At 42.9% G+C, this 21,246-nt stretch overlaps 1 protein-coding gene across 1 annotated transcript in view; it reads right to left on the bottom strand.

Annotated features, from left to right (window-relative positions):
* Positions 1-21,246, bottom strand: part of SNX25 (sorting nexin 25) — a 169,415-nt gene that overhangs the window by 13,950 nt on the left and 134,219 nt on the right. The window contains exons 11-14 of the mRNA XM_077815548.1: positions 19,957-20,088; positions 13,106-13,246; positions 11,187-11,300; positions 6,467-6,631 (exon numbers count right to left, since the gene is read on the bottom strand). Coding sequence (XP_077671674.1) covers positions 6,467-6,631; positions 11,187-11,300; positions 13,106-13,246; positions 19,957-20,088 — 552 coding nt within the window. The remainder of the gene's footprint in view (positions 1-6,466; positions 6,632-11,186; positions 11,301-13,105; positions 13,247-19,956; positions 20,089-21,246) is intronic.

Here is a 21,246-nt window from a genome sequence, read left to right as displayed (position 1 = left end):
GTCCTTAACTACCTTCTCCTTCAAAATTTTTTCCAAGACCTTGCATACTACAGATGTCAAACTAACAGGCCTATAATTACCCAGATCACTTTTTTTCCCTTTCTTAAAAATAGGAACTGTGTTAGCAATTCTCCAATCATATGGTACAACCCCTGAGTTTACAGATTCATTAAAAATTCTTGCTAATGGGCTTGCAATTTCTTGTGCCAATTCCTTTAATATTCTTGGATGAAGATTATCTGGGCCCCCCGATTTAGTCCCATTAAGCTGTTTGAGTTTCGCTTCTACCTCAAATATGGTAATGTCTACCTCCATATCCTCATTCCCATTTGTCATGCTACCATTATCCCTAAGATCCTCTTTAGTCTTATTAAAGACTGAGGCAAAGTATTTGTTTAGATATTGGGCCATGTCTAGATTATCCTTGACCTCCACTCCATCCTCAGTGTTTAACGGTCCCACTTCTTCTTTCTTTGTTTTCTTCTTATTTATATGACTATAGAACCTTTTACTATTGGTTTTAATTCCCTTTGCAAGGTCCAACTCTACTTGACTTTTAGCCTGTCTCACTTTATCCCTACATGTTCTGACCTCAATAAGGTAGCTTTCCTTGCTGATCCCTCCCTTCTTCCACTCCCTATATGCTTTCTGCTTTTTCTTAATCACCTCTCTGAGATGCTTGCTCATCCAGCTTGGTCTACAACTCCTGCCTATGAATTTTTTCCCCTTACCTGGGATGCAGGCTTCCGATAGCTTCTGCAGCTTTGATTTAAAATAATCCCAGGCCCCCTCTACCTTTAGATCCATAAATTCTTCAATCCAATCCACTTCCCTAACTAATTTCCTTAATTTTTGAAAGTCAGCCCTTTTGAAATCAAAAACCCTAGTTGCAGATTTATTTTTATTAATCCTTCCATTCAGTTTGAACTGAATTAGCTCATGATCACTTGAGCCAAGATTATCCCCTACAACCATTTCTTCTATGAGGTCCTCACTACTCACCAAAACCAAATCTAAAATGGCATCCCCTCTAGTCAGTTCAACAACTACTTGGTGAAGGAATCCATCAGCTATCGCATCTAGGAAAATCTGAGCTCTATTATTATTACTAGCACTCGTCCTCCAGTCTCTATCTGGGAAGTTAAAGTCTCCCATGATCACACAGTTTCCTTTAGTATTTACTTTATTGAACACATTAAAAAGGGCTCTATTCATATCCAAATTAGATCCCGGCAGTCTATAGCACACCCCAAGCACTATCCCAGGGGAGGCTCTAATGGTTTTCTTGCCCAATTTAATTTTTGCCCAGACGGACTCAGTCATATCCATTTCATCGCTTCTTATTTCTTTACATTCTATCTCATCATTGATATACAATGCTACTCCACCACCTTTACCTTTATTTCGGTCTTTCCTAAACAGCACATACCCTTCAATACCTGTAGTCCAGTCATGACTACTATTCCACTATGTTTCTGTTATCCCTATAATATCTGGTTTCACTTCCTGCACCAGTAGCTCTAGTTCCTCCATTTTGTTACCTAGGCTTCTCGCATTAGTGTACAAACATCTTAATTTTTTGCTGTTTGGCCTCACTCACATTCTGTACCCTATTAGGCACAGTCATTTTACTACCAGTATAACCTATTAGACTTGTATCTACACTGCCCTTCCTCCTACCCACGGCTGTATCCTCTCTTACTTCATTTTCTTTCCTCTCAATGCTAAATTCTGGCGTGGAGGTTACCTGGACATCTCCCAACCATCTCCCCCTAATTCCTAGTTTAAAGCTCTCTTAATTGTGCCAGCCTCCATCCTAGAAGTCTATTTCCTTCCCTACTCAGATGAAGTCCATCCCGAGAGAACTTTCCTCTCTCCATGAATGCCTCCCAGTGGCCATACATCCCAAAGCCCTCCTTATAGCACCACTGCCTAAGCCATCTGTTGATAGTCATAATCTTGTCACACCTTTGTTGTCCTTCTCTAGGAACAGGCAGAATCCCACTAAAGATCACCCGAGCCTCAATTTCCTTAAGCATCTTCCCCAGCCTAGCACAGTGTCCCTTAATACTTTCCAGCGAGAATCTAGCCATATCATTTGGTCCCACATGAAGGATAATTAGGGGATTCTTTCCTGCTCCCTTTAGAATCCTTTTCAACCTCAGGTCTACATCCCATATCTTAGCACCTGGAAGACAGCACACCCTCCTATTCTCTGGATCAGCTCTGGTTACAGGCCTATCTATTCTTCTCAGTAAAGAGTCCCCAATCACATAGACCTGTCTTTTCCTAGTGACGGTGCTATTCTCCAGTCTATCCCCTGTTCCCTCTGGCTGCAAGTTCTTTCCATTCCTATTCTCCCTTGTAATCCTCTTTAACCCATCCTGTATCCTCCTGGGGCTCATATTTGGTGTAATCTCCATTAACTCTTCCCCTTTTCCTATAGGACTAGCCGCTCTTCTCTTCTTCCTTGCCCTTCCACCTTCAGTGACTACCTGCTGAGCCCCTTCTTCATTTTCCAACTCTGCAAACCTATTCTTGAGCTCTATTTCTCCTTCTCTAGCCCATCTTTTCCTCTGCCTGGTCCTTCACCACCTTCCTAAAAGGTGTAAAGTATTATTCAAGGCAAGTGGGTTCTCATACAGTAAGTTTATATACACACACACACAAGATGGAAGGAGAAAGAGATTTAAGGAACAGGGGAGAAGGAAGGCAGGAACATAACAGGGAATGAGAGAGGAAGAGAAATGAGGGAGTGGAAAAAGAACAGAGACTGAAAAAAAATGGAGGAAAAGACAAAGCAAAAGATACACCAAGACAGAATCATAGAAGTGGAGGGCTGGAAGGGGCCTTGATAAGTCATCAAGTCCAACCTCCTGTTACGTTCCTGCCTTCCTTCTCCCCTGTTCCTTAAATCTCTTTCTCCTTCCATCTTGTGTGTGTGTATATAAACTTACTGTATGAGAACCCACTTGCCTTGAATAATACTTTACACCTTTTGGGAAGGTGGTGATTTGGAAGGGTCTCAGGAAGATCAAAGGTTTCAGAGGCACTATTTAGCTATGCAGTGACCACTGCCTCAGAGATTCAGACCTACCTGCATTCACTGTTGGAGGTAACGAATTGATCTTTTCAACCCCACAGAGTATTTATTCTAAGTTAGGGAGTGCTCTGGCTCTGTTCTGAAGCACAGAGAAGCTGTGGTAAAGGCATCCATGGAGCTGCCCTGGTGAGTGCGTGCACAGCACAATCCTAGCTCCTCTTCCACTGCCACACAGTAGAAAGAGTGCAGTTTGGTTGCTTGGGGGCAGGATTGGAGGAGCCTGTGCAGGATAGTGGTAGTGATCATTATCCCTCACATATTGCAGAGCCAGCTAAGGGCTCCCTGCACATTCCTGTGTATCAGGGAGCAGAGGTGGAGCCAAAAGGGGGAAACAAGAGAAGCAGGTCTGTCAGCTCCGCCTCCAAACCAATCTATCAGCCTTTGAAGCGAGTACATTGGAACAGTGAGGGTTACACTGCCAAGTAAGGAACTGACAGTCATTAGATGTCTTCTCTGGAGGAGGGGAGACAGGACATTCTTAGAAGAGGAGCACTGAGCTCTGGCATTTCCTCCCCCCATGGTCTGTGGATCTAACAATTTCACAGCACATTGTAAAGCCTGTTTCTCCGAGCGGTTTTCTGATGGGGTGACTTCAGCAGTGTAAGGGAGGAGGAGGAGATCATTTGTTGTTGATTGATGTTGATACGTAGTAACAGTGGCATTTAGTGAGGGTTTAAGTGCTTAGATTATGATCTGTATGATTTATAGTACAATACAGCCACATAGGAGAAAACCGTCATAGAATCATAGAATATCAGGGATGGAAGGGACCTCAGGAGGTCATCTAGTCCAACCCCCTGCTCAAAGCAGGACCAATCCCCAACTAAATCATCCCAGCCAGGGCTTTGTCAAGCCTGACCTTCAAAACTTCTTAGGAAAGAGATTCCACCACCTCCCTAGGTAACGCATTCCAGTGTTTCACCACCCTTTTAGTGAAAAAGTTTTTCCTAATATCCAACCTAAACCTCCCCCACTGCAACTTGAGGCCATTACTCCTTGTTCTGTCATCTGCTACCACTGAGAACAGTCTAGATCCATCCTCTTTGGAACCCCCTTTCAGGTAGTTGAAAGCAGCTATCAAATCCCCCCTCATTCTTCTCTTCCGCAGACTAAACAATCCCAGTTCCCTCAGCCTCTCCTCATAACTCATGTGTTCCAGTCCCCTAATCATTTTTGTTGTCCTCCGCTGGACGTTTTCCAATTTTTCCACATCCTTCTTGTAGTGTGGGGCCCAAAACTGGACACAGTACTCCAGATGAGGCCTCACCAATGTCAAATAGAGGGGAACGATCACATCCCTCGATCTGCTGGCAATGCCCCTACTTATATATCCTAAAATGCCATTGGCCTTCTTGGCAACAAGGGCACACTGTTGACTCATATCCAGCTTCTAGTCCACTGTAACCCCTAGGTCCTTTTCTGAAGAACTGCGGCCTAGCCATTCGGTCCCTAGTCTGTAGCGGTGCATGGGATTCTTCCGTCCTAAGTGCAGGACTCTGCACTTGTCCTTGTTGAACCTCATCAGATTTCTTTCTGAAGAGCGTATAAGCACATTTTATAAAATTTATAAATTGAAAGAAGCAAAAATAAATTTAAAGATGGTATAAGAAAAAAATATTTAACTTTTGCCCTAGCCACATATTAAGCTCTTCTCTGCCACATATAAAAGAACTACATGAATGGTATGAAAGAGGGACATACGGTGAGGAAGATCAGGGCCAATGAATTTGGATCTCTTATTTCTGGTTGTCTAATTTCAATATTACACAGAAGAAAACAACATTCATAAAAGGTATATACAAAAAATTACATGGAGGATGTGGAGAAGCAGAACAAAAGAAAAGCCTTTGCATCAAAGGAATACCTCTCCCCACTCCAGTCTGGGTTTCACTATCACAAGACAGCAGAGATACCCCTGGACAGCTCTACAAAGGCTTTATATTTAAGCATTTGAAAGGTCAGAAATGTTGCTAGCAAAAAGTGTCCCAGGCTGTGTACATTTCATTGACTTGGAATATGCAGTCTATACACTTGTCTATATTATATATTTTCCACAGAGATAAAACCAGTGGTGAGCTGGAACCGGTTCGCACTGGTTCGCTAGAACCGATTATTAAATTTAGAAGCCCCTTTAGAACCAGTTGTTCCGCGACGGCTTTCTAAAAGGGCTTCTAAATTTAACCGGCCAAAAGTGGCACCTTAAGTGCCAACTCCATGGGTGCTCCAGCCCTGGAACACCCAAGGGGAAAATTTGGTGGGTGCTGAGCACCCACCGGCAGCTCCCCGCCCCACCCCCAGCCCCAGCTCACCTCACCTCCGCTCCACCTCCGCCTCCTCCCCTGAACGCGCCGCCCCGCTCTGCTTCTCCACCTCCCCAGGCTTCCCACAAATCAGCTGTTCGTGTGGGAAGTTGGGGCAGGCTGAGAAGCAAGTGGCGGCTTCCCGCTCAGGCCCAGGGAGGCGGAGGTGAGCTGGGATGGGGGGGCGCGAGGAGGGCCGCCCGCGCCACAGCAGGTAACCTGGAGGGGGCACACAGGGGAACCGCTCCCCACCCCAGCTCACCTCCGCCACCCTCGGCCTGAGCGGGATGCCGCCACCTGCTTCTCAGCCCTCCCAGGCTTCCCGCCGAACAGCTGATTCGCGGGAAGCCGGGGGAGGGGGCGGAGAAGCAGAGTGGGGCGGTGCGTTCAGGGGTGGAGGCAGAGTGGAGGTGAGTTGGGGCTGGGCGTGGGGTGGGGAGCTGCCGGTGGGTGCTCTGCACCTACCAAATTTTCCCCGTGGGTGATCCAGCCCCGGAGCACCCAGGAAGTCGGCGCCTAAGGCGCCACTTTTTATTTGATCAGTGGGGGAGTGGCCGCTCCCCCTGCTCCCCCATAGCTATGCTCCCTCGCCCTAGGAGCCAGAGGAGCCTGCCGGATGCTTCCTGGGAGCTGCCCCAGGTAAGCACCTCCGGGACTCCCCACTTTGGCCCCCGGCAGGTGCCTCTGGCTCTTAGGGGCGGGGTGGGCACTCACTACGGTGGCCCATGAGACCCTCCTGTCCGGTTCTGGGGGCAGTCAGGGGACAGGGGAGGGGGTGGATGGGGCAGGGGTCCTGGGGGGGGGCAATGACCCCCTTGTGGGGTGAGGAGGGAACCCGTTGTTAAGATTTTGGTAGCTCATCACTGGATAAAACATGTTTTATTAGCAAACTGCATTAAATTTAGTAGAGAGCTTTAATATCTCACCATTGACTTGCTTACAGTAAACTGAACAGCATCTTCGCAAACACCCTCTAATATTAACTACCATTCAAAAGTGTTGTATTAGCAGCTTATATTGGACAAATAATTAAATCTAGGAAAATTACTTTTCTACCACTCACCTCTTGATGAGAAAAGAAATCACCAGGAAGTCTTTCCAGAAATGATGAGAGTGAAAAAGCAGATTTCTTTCCTTGCACATCAATAACTTTGAGGTGCTCAGGGGAAGGGCTCAGAAAGGCATAAAGTGCTTCGCTCTGACATAGTCTTTCATCAGAAAGCAGCTTCTGTGGAGAAAACAGAATGAAGACTATTCACAACATATCAATTAAATATGAATTATTTAAGCAATAAGGTGCAACAGACTCTTCGGTATTGCTGATTAATACACTAATCAGGTGCACAGTGAGACTAGCATTAGTGAATAAGGGGAGTGTCTGAATTGGTTTTAAAACATTATTTATTTAAAAGCGGAAAATTAAAAGGACTATAAAAATGGCACTGTGGAGTTCCAAGCTTATGGTCTCACAATCACTCTGAGATCAAACTGATATACCACTAGAGAGATGCCAGTGCCACAAGCTCAACATGGGATCTGAAACTCAAGATGTATTCTTTTGGGCTTGTACATCACCCCCTCTCCTCCAATGAAGACTTAAACGCAAGGACTGACTCGGCTCTCACGCTGGTAATATACCAATGGTTACAATGGATTTACTCCTGATATACTCCAGTATAAGTGAGAGGAGTATTAAGTTCATTGGTAACAATGCTGGTAAAATGATGTATGACCCAGAACAGAATCCTATCTTGGCTCTGTAGTTATTTAATAGTAAAAAGTAGTACATTTTAGACAGTAAAATATGCAAATATGAGACACACAGAGGAAATACACAGGGAGCATATTTGTTGAGTAAGGAGGAACTGTTTTTACATAGTCACTTTTCATACAATACCCATAGTTACAGTGAAATTATGATAATAGCTTTCCCTTCTGTCAAGGCTTTGCATGTGCTTTGATTTTCACAGATTATTGCCAGTAATTCTTTCCCAACTAGGCACTGCTATAAATTGCCCATCCACTAAGCTCTCCCCTGTAGTCATGCCCAAGTGTCATTTTTATTTTTCACTGGAAACTAGAATCTGCAGATTTTTGATTGCCTGAAACTATACTTTCTCTACCTAATTTATTTCATCTGCAGGGAAACCTGCACAAAACTAGCTGCTTTGCCTGGTCTGTGGGTGTGGAAAGAGGGAATCTGGAGCAGAAGGAAGATGCAGATAAACAGGATTGGTTTCTGAGCACCAGAGAAGCAGCACCAAATAAAGGGGGTTCCTCAGACACTGACATAAAGGATGGTTTGCAGGAAAGGTTATTGGGATGGAGGATGGGGCACCTGACCATGAGCAGCTGGGAGTGAAGGGAATCTAGAACAGCAGGAAACAGAAAGGGACAAGAGGACACAGAAGGGGAAAAAAGAAAGTCTTAAAGTTTGATGCTTAAAATCTGAAGTGTTTATTTAAGGGTAGTACAGCACCCAAGAAATAGCAGTTAGATATGAATAATCTAATTGAGTTTCATATTTCAATACATTTCTGCTACTTTTTAATGATGCCTTTGAAAAGCACAGCAATGAAATGGCAAACATTCAGGGTTTGAAATCCTATCCCCAGTTTAAAAAAAAGTACATTGAATATTAATGGTGCTCAGTTCCACTTCAGCAACATTCTACTTTTGAAAGAGAACATACATACAATTATTTCACTTCCTGAGGGAAATATACCTTGCTGATTTACAGCAATGTTTGGTTGTATTATAGTAGCTGGAAAACAAACAAAAGCTGTCTAGGAAAAAGATTACTCTAAAATCAAACAATTTACTTTTCATATCAATGAATACGCTAGTTTCATTTTTCCTGACTTAGAGGTGGCCTATTAGTCTCTGAACTTCAGAATCTAGAACAGTTTTTCTTAATTGTTAAACAGTCTGCTTTAAACAAACAGCAATGTTAAACCCAGGTGGCCCTGAAAACCCCTACTGCTGTATCTGTAAATTGTATAATGTCTCCTGTTTGTTGCTACTGGAGGCCAAATACAATTTCACCTTTTGGGGCAAAACACAGCCACTTTAAAGGTTGTCCTATCTAAACCATAACTTTTATTCATTTATTTAGATTTAAAATAATAATGATGCCTAGCTAAGGCTCTAGGCAATCTAATATAATTACATAATCATACAATACATACTATCAAATTAAAACTCAGCAGCACTGAAATCAATTCCACAGGAATTTGGCCAGCCAACCACCTATTCCCTTCAACATCTAAAAAGCACACCTTCAGCCTCCTTCTGAGACCCTGTTCAAGAGGTGTCTTTTGCAGGTCACCAAATTCAAGTTCCATAGAACCAAATGAGGGAGCAAGTTCCAGAGTCCTGGATCCCCAGCAGAGAATGCCCTGCCAGCAACCCCCACCTTTTATAACAAAGAGGACCACCTCAAGTGCGCTGCTGACCACAGCTGTGGCAGAAGGACACAGGGAGAGGTGGACCCTCAGCTAGGCCAGTCCCAGGCCATTTAGGGCTTGATAGTCTACAGATCATGACCAATGCCTTAAGCTTCACCTGGAGACCAATAGGCAGCCAAGCAAATCCCAAAGCACTGGGGTCACGTGCTCCCAGTGAGGTGTCCCGCTCACTAAGCAAGCACATACATTCTGCACCAGCTTCAGCCTCTGAATGGTTGTAAGGTGTAGTCCATGTAGACCACATTACAATAGTCTAATCTTGAGGTGGCACAAGCATGGGTACAAGTGGCAAGGTACACATCAGAAAAAAAAGGTCGTAACCTCCCAGCCAGATACAGATGGTAAAAAGCTGACTGGGTCACCACTGTAATATGATCTTCAAACAGGTTCTTGGCATCACACATCGCCCATGAGATGTGAGCACTATTCACCAATGTCACACATACTCCCTCAACCAAAGGGGCCGATATTACCTCTGCCATCTCCTCCAGCTGCTTCCCCCAACCCACCATCGTCAGCTCTGCCTTAGCTGGGTTCAGCATCAGCCAGCTTGCTCTCAGCCTTGCCCTAGTCTCAGCTAGACACTGGCTGAGGTGCTGAACTACATCAGAAGAGAAAGAGGCATACAGTTGGATGTCAGCGGCGCAGTGAAAATACTGAACCCCATGCACCCTTATTAGCTCTCCTAACAGTCCTATACACGCATTGAACAGGAGAGGTAACAGAATGACTCCTTGTGGCACTGCACACTTGAGAGCTCTTTGGGAAGGGGGCGATTGCCCGCAACTACCCGTTGAGATCTCTCCAAGAGAAAAGAACATAATGACTGTCTGAACTACAGACTTTCAGAAAGTCACAAAAGAATGAGTGGTGTGAGTTCTCCCTGGTCCTCCCAGAGTAGGAGGCATAGGTGCCGACTCCATGGGTGCTCCGGGGCTGGAGCACCCACGGGGAAAAAATGGTGGGTGCTGAGCACCCACCGGCAGCCCCCCATCAGCTCCCCTCCCACCCCTGCAGTGCCTCCCGCCCACTGGCAGGACCCACAGATCAGCGCTTCCTCCCCTCTCCCAGCGCCTCCCACCCGTCGCAAACAGCTGTTTTGTGGTATGAGGGGGCGGGGGCAGGAACGAAGACGCAGCACGCTCAGGGAAGGAGGTGGAATTGGGCAGGAAGAGGCACAGCAGGGGTGGGGCTTTGGGGAAAGGGGTGGAGTGGGGGCGGGGCCTTGGGCCCAGCCAGGGGTCGAGCACCCACAATGGCGCTTTGGAAAGTTCACACCTGTGGTAGGAGGAGCAGTGACTGCAGCACGACCTTCTAAACCAGTGGTCTCCAACCTTTTTATGCCCAAGATCACTTTTTGAATCCAAGGGCAACCCAGGATCTACTCTGCCCCTTCCCCGAGGCCCTGCCCCTTTCCCAAAGCCCCGCCCCGCTCACTCTATCCCCCCCTCTCCGTAGTTCGCTCTCCCCCACCCTCACTCACTTTCACAGGGCTGGAGTAGGAGGTTGGGGTTCGGGAGGGGGCGCAGGCTCTGGGCTGGGGCTGAGGGGTTCACAGTGTGGGAGGGGGCTTTGGGCTGAGCCTGGGATAGAAGTGCAGGAAGGGGCTCCAGGCTGGGGCAGACTGTTGGGGTGAAGGAGGGAGTATAGGGTGCTGGCTCTGGGAGGGGGGTCAGGGCTGGGGGTTGGAGTGTGGCCTCCCACCAGGCAGCAATTACCTCCGGTGGCTCCCGATCAGCAGTGGGCGCAGTGAAGCTACAGCAGGCTCCCTGCGTACCTCGGCCCCACACTGCTCCCAGAAGATGCCAATGCGCCCCTGCGGCCCCTGGGAGGGGTGGGAGGTATATGGCTCTGCACGTTGCCCCTCTCTGCAAGCACCGCCCCCACAGCTCTCCCGGCCAATGGTAGCTGTGGGGGTGGTGTTTGCAGGCAGGAGCAGTGCACAGAGACCCCCCGCCCTCAGAGCCGCACTGGCAGCTTCCAGGAGCGGCGTGGGTCCGGGGTAGGGAGTGTGCCTCAGCAGCTGCCACGCTACACTGCCGGAGATCGCAACTGACTGGGAGATCCTCTAGGATTGACTGGTCGATGGCGATTGACCAGTTGGTGACAACTGTTCTAAACAGCGCTTGTAGAACAGTACTAAAGACACAAAGATAGGATTTTTTCCTAAAGATTGGGAGAAAATGTGTCTCACACTTATACAGACAAGCTACTGTGGATTCCAGAGCCCAGCAGCACAGAACAGGGGCAGCCAGTTTGCCTTTTGACTCCACAATTAATAGAATGTTTAAGAGCATACAATCTTTGTTTTCTTACCTGTAAGAAGCTATTTAACTGGTTCTTGGACTTTTCCATGAATTTCTGATCTACAGATTTGAAGGGCAGCTTACTGAGAGAAGGCAACTGAACTTTCTTTAATGATGGAAAACACTGAGCAGAGAAAGGACAAAACGATTATTCCATCACATTTTTAATACACACATACAGCAAAAAGGCAGAAAGGGATATGGGTATAAATGGAGACGCAAGGACATCCCCTAATTTTCCTCTCCCTTCCACACCCCTCTGAGTGTTCTGAGAACTCCTTCCCTTGGCCACCCATAGGTAACAGGTTAGGAACTCTTCCTTTGGAGCTCCATCACTACCAATCCTATGTCGAATAAAAGAGTTGCTTCAGAATAAAATGAGGCATTTTCTTTCCCAAAGGGCTGTCCCTCCTAGTGCTTCAAGCCCTCACTTGCCTTGGGAGCCAGAGACCAAGCCTAGAACTCAAAACGGGCTCATATGGCAATACAGAGCAGAAGCCACTAGGACACAGGATCAGCTCAGCAAATACAATTCATTATTAAACAAGAAAAGGCCAAGTACAAACTTTTTTTGCAATCTGTCAACAAGTGCAAAAATTGGCTGCTAGAAAGAAACCTGGGTCCAAAAGGGCAAGAGGCTGTAAACAGCAGCTGGTCTGAAAATACAGTAATGAGGAATAACCAGTTTCTGGAATATTTAGATGTTTTAGGCCAATGGTTTTCAACTTTTTTTCATTTGCGGACCCCTAAAACATTTCAAATGGAGGTGCAGGCCCCTTTGGAAATTCAATCTGTGGTTCACAGACCCCCTACCATAGAAGGGTAAGACTGAAACTGACTGAACAGAATTCAGTTAACGTGCTGGGCATGGCATTTGACATAGCAGACCCCCAAAAGGGTCAGTGGACCACAGGTTGAAAACCACTGTTTTAAGCAAATGGAAAGTGCATTTTAATATAACTAGACATAAAAAAGAGGGCAGGGCTGGACAGACAGTGTATGCTACAGAGAGAGGGCATGCTATATTCTTGACCAGGAAACAATATGGAATAAGGATGGCCTGTTATAAAGAAGGAGTAGCAGACAATGAGTTAGACGAAGCAGGACAATAGATAAAAAAGAGAGAGGAAGAAAAGGAGAAGAGGCGGAGACGGAAAACCAATCTTGCCACGAACAGTGTCAATTAGTCATAAAGCATAAGACACAAAGGCCAGCTGAGACATTGGGAAGCAGCAAGTGTGTCATAGAAATCCAATTAAATTGGTAAGGAGATAAAAAGTTTGAAGGAAGACTGTAATTAAAGCAAAAAAGGGTGACAAAGGTGAAAGTGGTGGGATTCAAATTTTCCTCAAATTAAGCCTCTTCCATTTTTCTTTCCACCTTTCATTTCAGATTAAATAAACTGCAGCAGAGTAATTCCCTCCACAAGTTTGCTACTGAAACATATGGAGGGAACCCCAAAAAGACTCCAGGCCCCTTCCACTAAGATTTCTCCCCCCCCCTTAATTTCCCCATTCCAAAATGGCAGTCTGTATGCACTCTTGCCTACCCACTTCATTTCTGAAAACAATCAGTCTCCTGTTGTCCATTTTAAGCAGCTATCTCCACAAAGTCTTTGTCCTGTTGCTTCAGTAAATTAGCCATCAAAAAGTACTTGTGAATCAAGAAGCTAATAAACTCACCTTTGGAGCCCAACACCAGAGGTTTATAAACTCATTTCCACCAAACTTTGATACAGTTTTTGCTTACAATAGAAACGGCTTGTTTTACTTTCTAAACAAAGGTTTCATATTTAAGCTATTTTCTTTATTTTTCACATAGATTAGAGGTGGCAATGGTCACTTTATTTTAAGTACTGGTTTTTCTTCTGAATGTGTATCTAGTATTTTAAAAGATAAAAACCCCACTCACACAAAAAAGTATTCCTACCTCACTGAGTTTTCGGTGTAAATTCTGAAACTCACTGAGCTTTCTGGGAACTCTCCAGTTCTTCGCTTCAGCTCCACCAACTTCTTGTAAACTCACCATGACAAAGTAGCATGGCACTTGTTCCCCATTTTCTTCTACAACCTTGGGGGTGGGGAGGGAATGTATATTACTGAGACAGTAAATAGATAGCAAAACGTTAAAAAAATTAACTTGCCTACAGATTCATGATTCTCGCCACCGTTTCATTCTCTCTGCTTTAGCATAAAGGCCTCATACCAAACTTTGGCTTATTAGACTAAATCTGATCAGGATACTGTGGGTCCTGCAATTTCCCCCCGTTAATACATTCATCTTCTTCACTGACTGCCTTGCAACACCTCCTACATCAACAGAATCCATTTTAAATCTCTTCTTGGGACACAGTCATTTGGCTTTTACAATTTTCAAAGTTTTTTTCATGTTAGATTGGTCTCCTTTCTCTCTCTTTCTGTGTGGTGACAGGTATGCATCCTCCCATATTTTACTGTACAGGTTTTAACTTCTGCTCTGCCTTCTTTCCTAAGCACCATATTGCTGCTCCATGGGTCACTGCTATCACTCTAATGTTATTAAAAAACCTTTCTGTGCAGAGACAGAAGGGAGGAACTGGGGGACTTGCTCTCACATTGTTTCAATAACCAGAGTCTCTGCATTCAGGCTCAATTCCATTTAAAAAAAAACAGTGACCTCTCCTATTGCTTACCAGTACTTTATTTTCTTAGAATTTTCTTGATTAGTTTCATATTCTTCATAGTCTCTCTTTTCAACCTTGTCTTCTCTTGAGATATAGATATCCATATACACAAGCCATAGCAATCCTTAAGATGATGCCTGTCCTAGCAGGGGTTATCAGGCTGTCATTTCACTTCTCCATTCATTACTTGCGTTTGAGAGTACTTTTCACACATGTATAGCTGCCTCCCATTGGAGGATCTCACATCCTTTACAACTATCAATGAATGAAAACTTACAATAGATATGTGAAGTATGTGTTATCAGATGAGGGAAACTGAGGCAAAGTTAGGTTAAAAGCCCTTCTCAAGAATATAGAGGTGGTCTGTGGCAATGCCAAGGATCAAACTCAGATCTTTAAGATCCTAATCTCATGTCTCAACCAAAACATCACCCTTTCTCCCCATTACAATATAGTTTTCTTCAGAAGACGGGCAAATGGATTAACAGAGCAAAACAAGACAAACAGCTAAAGTAGGAGGCCCTTTCCTTACTAAATAAACCCCTAATGAAATCAATATTTCCAACGTACAGGCATGGGTTTGTTTTGGCTTTTTAGGCAATTTTGCTTGCTCAGAAGGTACTTTCTAACTAATTCAGTTACAGTCAGGATAAACCATAAAATTCAGATGATGACAACATCCACTGGGAGGGTTGTAAAAGTCTGGTCATGTCTATTTATGCTAGTGGCAGGCAATTCTAACAGTCGATATACCATCACTGTAAGTGACATTTCATTAAAATGTCTCCTTATAAACTTACTTCTTGTTGTAACACGCTCTTCCTGGGGCTGCACACAGGACCATTAAGGAACTCAGCCTAGTGCCGAATGTGTACAACCCCAGTAACTGAGCATTTCAGTGGCTCCCAATGAATTTCCAGATAAAGTTCAAGGTGCTAGTTTTAATTTATAAAACCCTACATGGTTTCAAACATAGCTACCCAAGGAGCTACCCAAGGAACTACCTTTCTTTCCCATGCCAGGCTTCCATGTTTGAGAACAGCAGAGGTGTTTGATCTGAAACTCCTGTGATGCAAAGAAGAAGAAACTGGTGGCAGGGTGTTTTCTGTGAGAGTCGAACTACGCAGACTTTTTCTTCCTTGGTCTGGCAGAGCCTGGATTTGTGCCTTGACATGGATTTATGAGGGTTGGGAGATCAGAGATGGAGGGGCTCATGGTAAGTGATCATTATTAGTGACTATTCTGTATTACACATTTTTCAAAAGACTAATCACTTGCAGAGGTTCAGGCACATCTGAATAAAATTACCAGCGGGTAGTGATCCATGGAGAAATTATCTCTACCTTTACTTTAATTATTCCTTCTTGGTGACCTTTTAGAATATACTCAAAGCAGGGGGGAAATTTTAAAGCTAGGTCTTCTAAAATTGGCCTTCATTCTATTTTCAAGTTATTATTCACATGGTTCTGCATAGGGAGAATAATTATTAAATGGAGACATAAGTTTAAAGTTTACTACAGTCACCCATATGAAATATTTGACAGCTTTCATAATCTCTTTTTGAGCAAAGGGAAGTTATGATCGTTTGAAGTACGTGTACATTTGCTATTTTGGACTAGCATATTACCTAGAAAATGGGCAACACAATTTTCACGGGACTCTCTCTATATGTAAGAGTTTACATCAAACTCCCATTGAAATGGAACCACAAATGGATAGAAGTGAGCTATGACTAGAATACCGGACTTCTCATTTTAAATGCAAATTTACCTTCACCTGTAGTGTTCTCACTTTTATGGTTTTCTTTGTTAATCTGTTTTTTATATTTACAAAACCCATCAGAAATAATGAATCCTAAAACAAGCTAGAAAAACACGATAAGGAAACGAAATTCCCCACCCTTTCATGGTTTTTGCTATAATATTAATATTATTTTGAATCTTTGTCCTACAATTAGAACCTGGAAGCTTGAAGGCTGTGTTCAGATACCACAGTGATGGCATAGTTTTGAGAATTCATTGAGAATGGCAGGGTACTCTCAGAATTAGGTCTAAGGCTGAACTCCACAGCTCCTTTTATGACATACCCTACTCATACCTTTATCAACCCAGAGTCATTGGCTTAAATAAGAGTTATTCACGTTACACAGTTAGCTATGGAGAAGAGGACTGACTCAGTACTCCATACTCAAGAGATTTAGATGGTTTCAGATGTTTAATTCTCCTCCTATGACAAGTTATATGGCAGCCTCAGGACAATGCAAAAATTCATTATTTCAGAGGGTATGGTCTATCATTGAGCACCTACTCCACAAAGGGCAAGAATCTCTCTCTTCTACACATGCCTCTGGGCATGAATGTACCCATTTCTTACAAAAGAGGGTACATCTCAGCTGCAGTGCGGGCTTCAATTCAGGCACCATATTAGTAAACATTACCAAGAGTTCAGAGGAGAGTAATGAAAAAGAGGAAATCGTTTAGAAAATGGTATGTTCAAATCGACTGAAGAGAGGACCTAAAAGAGGTATAATATCTACAAACGTATAAAGAAGTGTTATAAAGTCAACAGGAACCAATTATTGCACAAAACAAGTTATGGCCCTAAGCTGCAGTAAGCTGGTGTAAATCAGTGCAGCTCCACTCCGTTGTGGAGCTATGCCAATTGACAACAGCTGAGGATGTGTTTTAAGAGTGTTATATGAAGTGTAATTGCAAGTCTCGCTCATGTAGGGTTACTGTTTTTCTACTACCAATTACATTAAATCCTCCTCTCGGTTTCTACAAAACACCCAAAATTTTTTGTCTCCAAAGACAATTTTATCAGGACAGCTTGTTTTGAAACAACATCTGCAGACTGCAACATTTGCAATGATTATATTTTTATTTCATACAGCTACATGCTTTTCTGATAAATATAAACCTTAAAAATTGACATATGCAAGTCAAGTTCTACTACAAATAGGGCTTAGATTTTGCATTTTTTTTATTGTCACACAAATCCATTTAGAATTTTATATATTGCTTATTTAGGTTTCAGTTTGAAAACTGTACAGTCACAGACTATTTCCTTTCCCAGTGAGTCACTCTATACAGCAATACAGTAACCTCTGCCTTCACTAAGACTCTCTGCAATAAGGATTGTACAATTTGACTTCAGACTACATTAGAATGAGTTATAAACTAATTCTCTTTCTAAAACACATCTTGCCATCACACCAAAAACTGAGATAAGCAACAATCAGTGTTATAGAGAAGGAAATGGTGCTGACTATTTAGGTCCTCTGAACTGATCTATTCTCTACAGCTAGAAAACTTTAGAATTATTCACTAAATCTTTGCTTGGAAGAACTGCAACTTCAAGACTTTCCCCAGCCTTTCCATTCAATCACAGTGCTGTATAAATAAAATACAATTCAGGTTTCAACATGCACCTAATTGCCTAGTCTACTGGTCCTTACAACTTATTCATTTAGGTCATTGGCTCTCAACCAGTTCTATACTGGGACTCCCGTTATCATACTGGGACCACACCCAGAACCCGCTCCTCCTATTTAACTGGGATCAGGCCAGAACACCCTACCCATTCAGTAAAAAGGGAAGGGAAGAGAAGGGTAGTCGTGACCCTTGACACCTGTTTGCAACCCCGCTGTAGACAACTACCTCTTTGGGTGCTAGGCATTACTGACTTGCCAGGTCAGGATTTTAGCTGTACATGTTAATGCTATAACTTAGAAATCCTGAATAAAATGAAACAAGAATTTAAGAGACCTGGACAGCGAAGCTGGCAAGAAGACACTAATTATTCTAGTACAGTATTCGTTAGTATAAAAGAGCTAGGTCATCTCACCTACAGCAATACAAAACAGAAAGAAAACAGAATGCAGTACACTAACTGTTCAGTTTAACAAAATGATACACCATGTTTAACATGTTAGATCTAATATCCACTTGAACAGCTGCCTGTGGTTTTGTTCCAAAGAGAGCTATCATTAATTTACAGGAACCTAAGACATAACCAAGTAAATGCAATAGCAATTCATTCCCAAGTTCATTGTGTTTTTACACCATGAAAATTATTTGCACTTATTTATTTAGAAATATATTTTAAGGAACACATTTTATTACTAGCATGGGAAGAGAATCCTACAGAGATCTAATTAGCCTTTACTTCCCTTAAGTCAATATAGAATTGGTCCTGTAAATTGTGCTACTGAGTCACTCTATAAATGTGAACACTTCCTTGTAAGCAAGACACGAGAAGTAATTCTTCCACTCTACTCCACGCTGATTAGGCCTCAACTGGAGTATTTTGAGCACAATGGTCCCTTTTAGCTTAGAATCTATGAAGACACACACACATGCAAACACACTTACCTACTTACTTTCAGGGAGTGTAGCAATAACCACAGCATCAATGCACACAGAGCTGACTTAGCTTTAATAGCAACTAGAATTGCTGCATCTCTACTACACAAGATGTATGCTGTGACTAAGAAATAGTCTCAGTGTGCATGTAAGCGTCCCTGAGATTCAGAAAACAATCTTCTTTATTTAGTGAGAAACAGATTTTTAAAAGAGTAAAGAAAAATAGTAGGGTTTACAAACACTTTTAAAGTTCAGGCATAAAGTTTTGTTACAGAGGAAACGCTCAAGGAGGATCTATGTATTGGTCTGATGAGGTAAGTATGACTAATACTGGACAACACCCCCTTTGTAACAAATGCTTCTTGTCTACTACCTAATACATGTAAAGGAATAAGAGAGATTCCACACTTCTTATCTTTCATTGTCCAATCAATAACTTTATGGGTTGAATTGCACAAGTTGCAAGAATTCATTCCATAACTTTGCGTGTCTGTAGTCCTCAAACAAAAGTTGGGTAGGTTGAGTCATCTTCTTCAAAACAAGGAACACTCAGATCTGTACCAGGACATGAGCCACGTCTGCAAACATCTCATGAACAACCGGGCATGCGGAGTCACAAATGCTTGCAGTGGAGCATCCATCAGGACACTCCACGACTCGAAGAATACTTTCCTCTAAGGTTCACCAGGTGACATAAACTACTTCAGAAATTCCCTTTGAGTATTTCACCTTGTAAGTTGGCTTTCTTACTCCTCATCCAGTATCTCAAACAGTCCCTTAAAACTTAATTGGTATAGAAGATCATAATATGAAATATACCAAGTGCAAATATTGACTCTTCTATGTGTAGGAATATAGGCCTGGCGTGACATAAGTAATTACACATGGGAAAGGCCTCATTTCTTGGAAGACAGGAGTAGGGAGGTACACTGATTAGCATGCTGAAAACAGAGTATTTGTGCTACCTAGGATAAGTAAATGGATCAGCAGACTGGAAAAAGAACGTCTGTACTAGTTAGGATAAGGGTGAAACACCCAAGGAGCCATTTACAATGGACAAGATAATCCTGGAACATAAGATGAGGTAAAGAGTAAGTTGTACATGGATGATGAATGGACAGAACACGCTCTACAGGGATTGGTTCCTACAAAGTGACCAAGTCAAACCCAAAACATGTGATGCAATGTATAGTAAATGCAATGTAATGTGAAAATGTGTATGAAGGAAGAAGTCTGCGTTGGATGTGTGGTACACCCCCTATACCTACGCCCTACTGTTGAATCTGATCAACTCATTGTAGCTTTGCTGTATGCCAGATAAAGGAAACTGAGTGATGAGACTGGACTCCAACTGAGTTCTTTGGGAACTGAGTAGAAGAGGTCTCAGGGGAACCCCAATACCATGCATGCCAATAACAGCACTGTATCTCAGTCAGTTAGCATCATAAGATTACAAGGCACAGATCTCAATCTGCTCATTGTTGAAGCACAAGGGTGTTCCTTAGATGCCATACCGCTTTATCCGATGCCTGAACCCACTGATATATTTACAGATGTTCCTATAGCTCCTGAACAACAGAGCTGAAGGATAAGACATCTTTGTGAATGGCGGGGGGGGGGGGTGGGGGTGGGAGGAGAGAGCTTGATGAGGTTGTTTTAAATACACTCTGACAAAATGAACGTAAGCATTTCTTTTTCTTTATACACTGAGAATTTGAACAGAACCAGAGGATAAAAACACAGCAAAAACATACCTCGCCTGTATTTATGAAGGCTTTCCACATGCCAAGATTTTCACACCACCAATCTGTTCTTGCAATGTGCAACCGCAGGTCACTGTGTTCTCTCTCCATCAGAGTAATTTCATCCTTCAATTTGGAAACAATCTGACATGGAAAATATAGGAATTACAACTGGTAAGAAACTGCCTATGATAACATAGCCACTGGCTTCTTTGGTTATAATATTCAAGAGATGGAAAGGGTGCAGGGGAGTGGAGAGAAAAAGGAATAATCCTGCGGGACAAGTCATTACAAAAAATCCCGAATCTGTACAATCTACGCAGTCTAATATAGACTAGTAAAATACACTGTATCAATTAAAAGTCGACTTGCAGTGCTAAAAGAAAAACCTGAAATAGGCCCAGAAATACATGCCAAATATCACCATTCACCAGGCAAGAGGGGGCAATCAGTACAGAAATATTTTTAAAGGAACACTTTCAAGTTAAAGATTATATAAACATTGTAGGTACTCTCTGTTGACAAGTTTCTCTCTTTAGGAAATACTTAACGTGACTGAACAACCAATGAATAATTTTCATTCCTTGTGTCTTAATTACCTAACTAAGCATTCAAAGAAGTTACAATTTAATAGGCCCCAAAAAAGCCAAACAGCATTAATTATTTTGGAAGATATACATTTAAAAGACTTTCTTGCTTGGACATAACTCTCAAAGAGATAATCTTCTAAAAGAAAAAGCTGTATCTTACAAATGGCAAAATGATTTGCAAATTACTGTTACAGAACATGACTGTAAGAAAATTTGGGAATATATGTAAAAATGTGTGATTAGAACAGTTAAGAAAACAAGTTGATGCTTTCACTTCTATGAAATAGCACACAAATTCAGCTTCATTTAAAGTCCTCCTTGACCAACTTGTACCAGGGAAGAAGCAACTTGGTGGTCACATTTATACATCTACAACAATTCTGCCTCTATATATTAAATATTTGGTCTCTTGTAAGGTGAAGGATCATTTACAATTACAGGTATACAACTCCCTCTTCAAACAGCTATCATCCTTCTTGGAACAGCATCCAGATTTTCCAGTAATACCCGCATCCTTGCAATGATTTTATTCTGGCAACTAAGAATGTAACAGTGAAATTATGGAAAAACTCAGACAACAACAAAGGATCCAAAGAAATTGGTATGGTGTGACTACAGGTAAACAGTTGACCTTACATAACAAAATACTCAGACTCTATTCCATGACTGATTCAATTTTATTAAACACATTTCAAAAAGTGTAACAATGCAG

Source organism: Eretmochelys imbricata, chromosome 4 (assembly GCF_965152235.1).
Source record: "Eretmochelys imbricata isolate rEreImb1 chromosome 4, rEreImb1.hap1, whole genome shotgun sequence".
Classification (NCBI taxonomy): Eukaryota; Metazoa; Chordata; order Testudines; family Cheloniidae; genus Eretmochelys; species Eretmochelys imbricata.
This window is presented reverse-complemented; position numbering and strand designations above follow the sequence as displayed.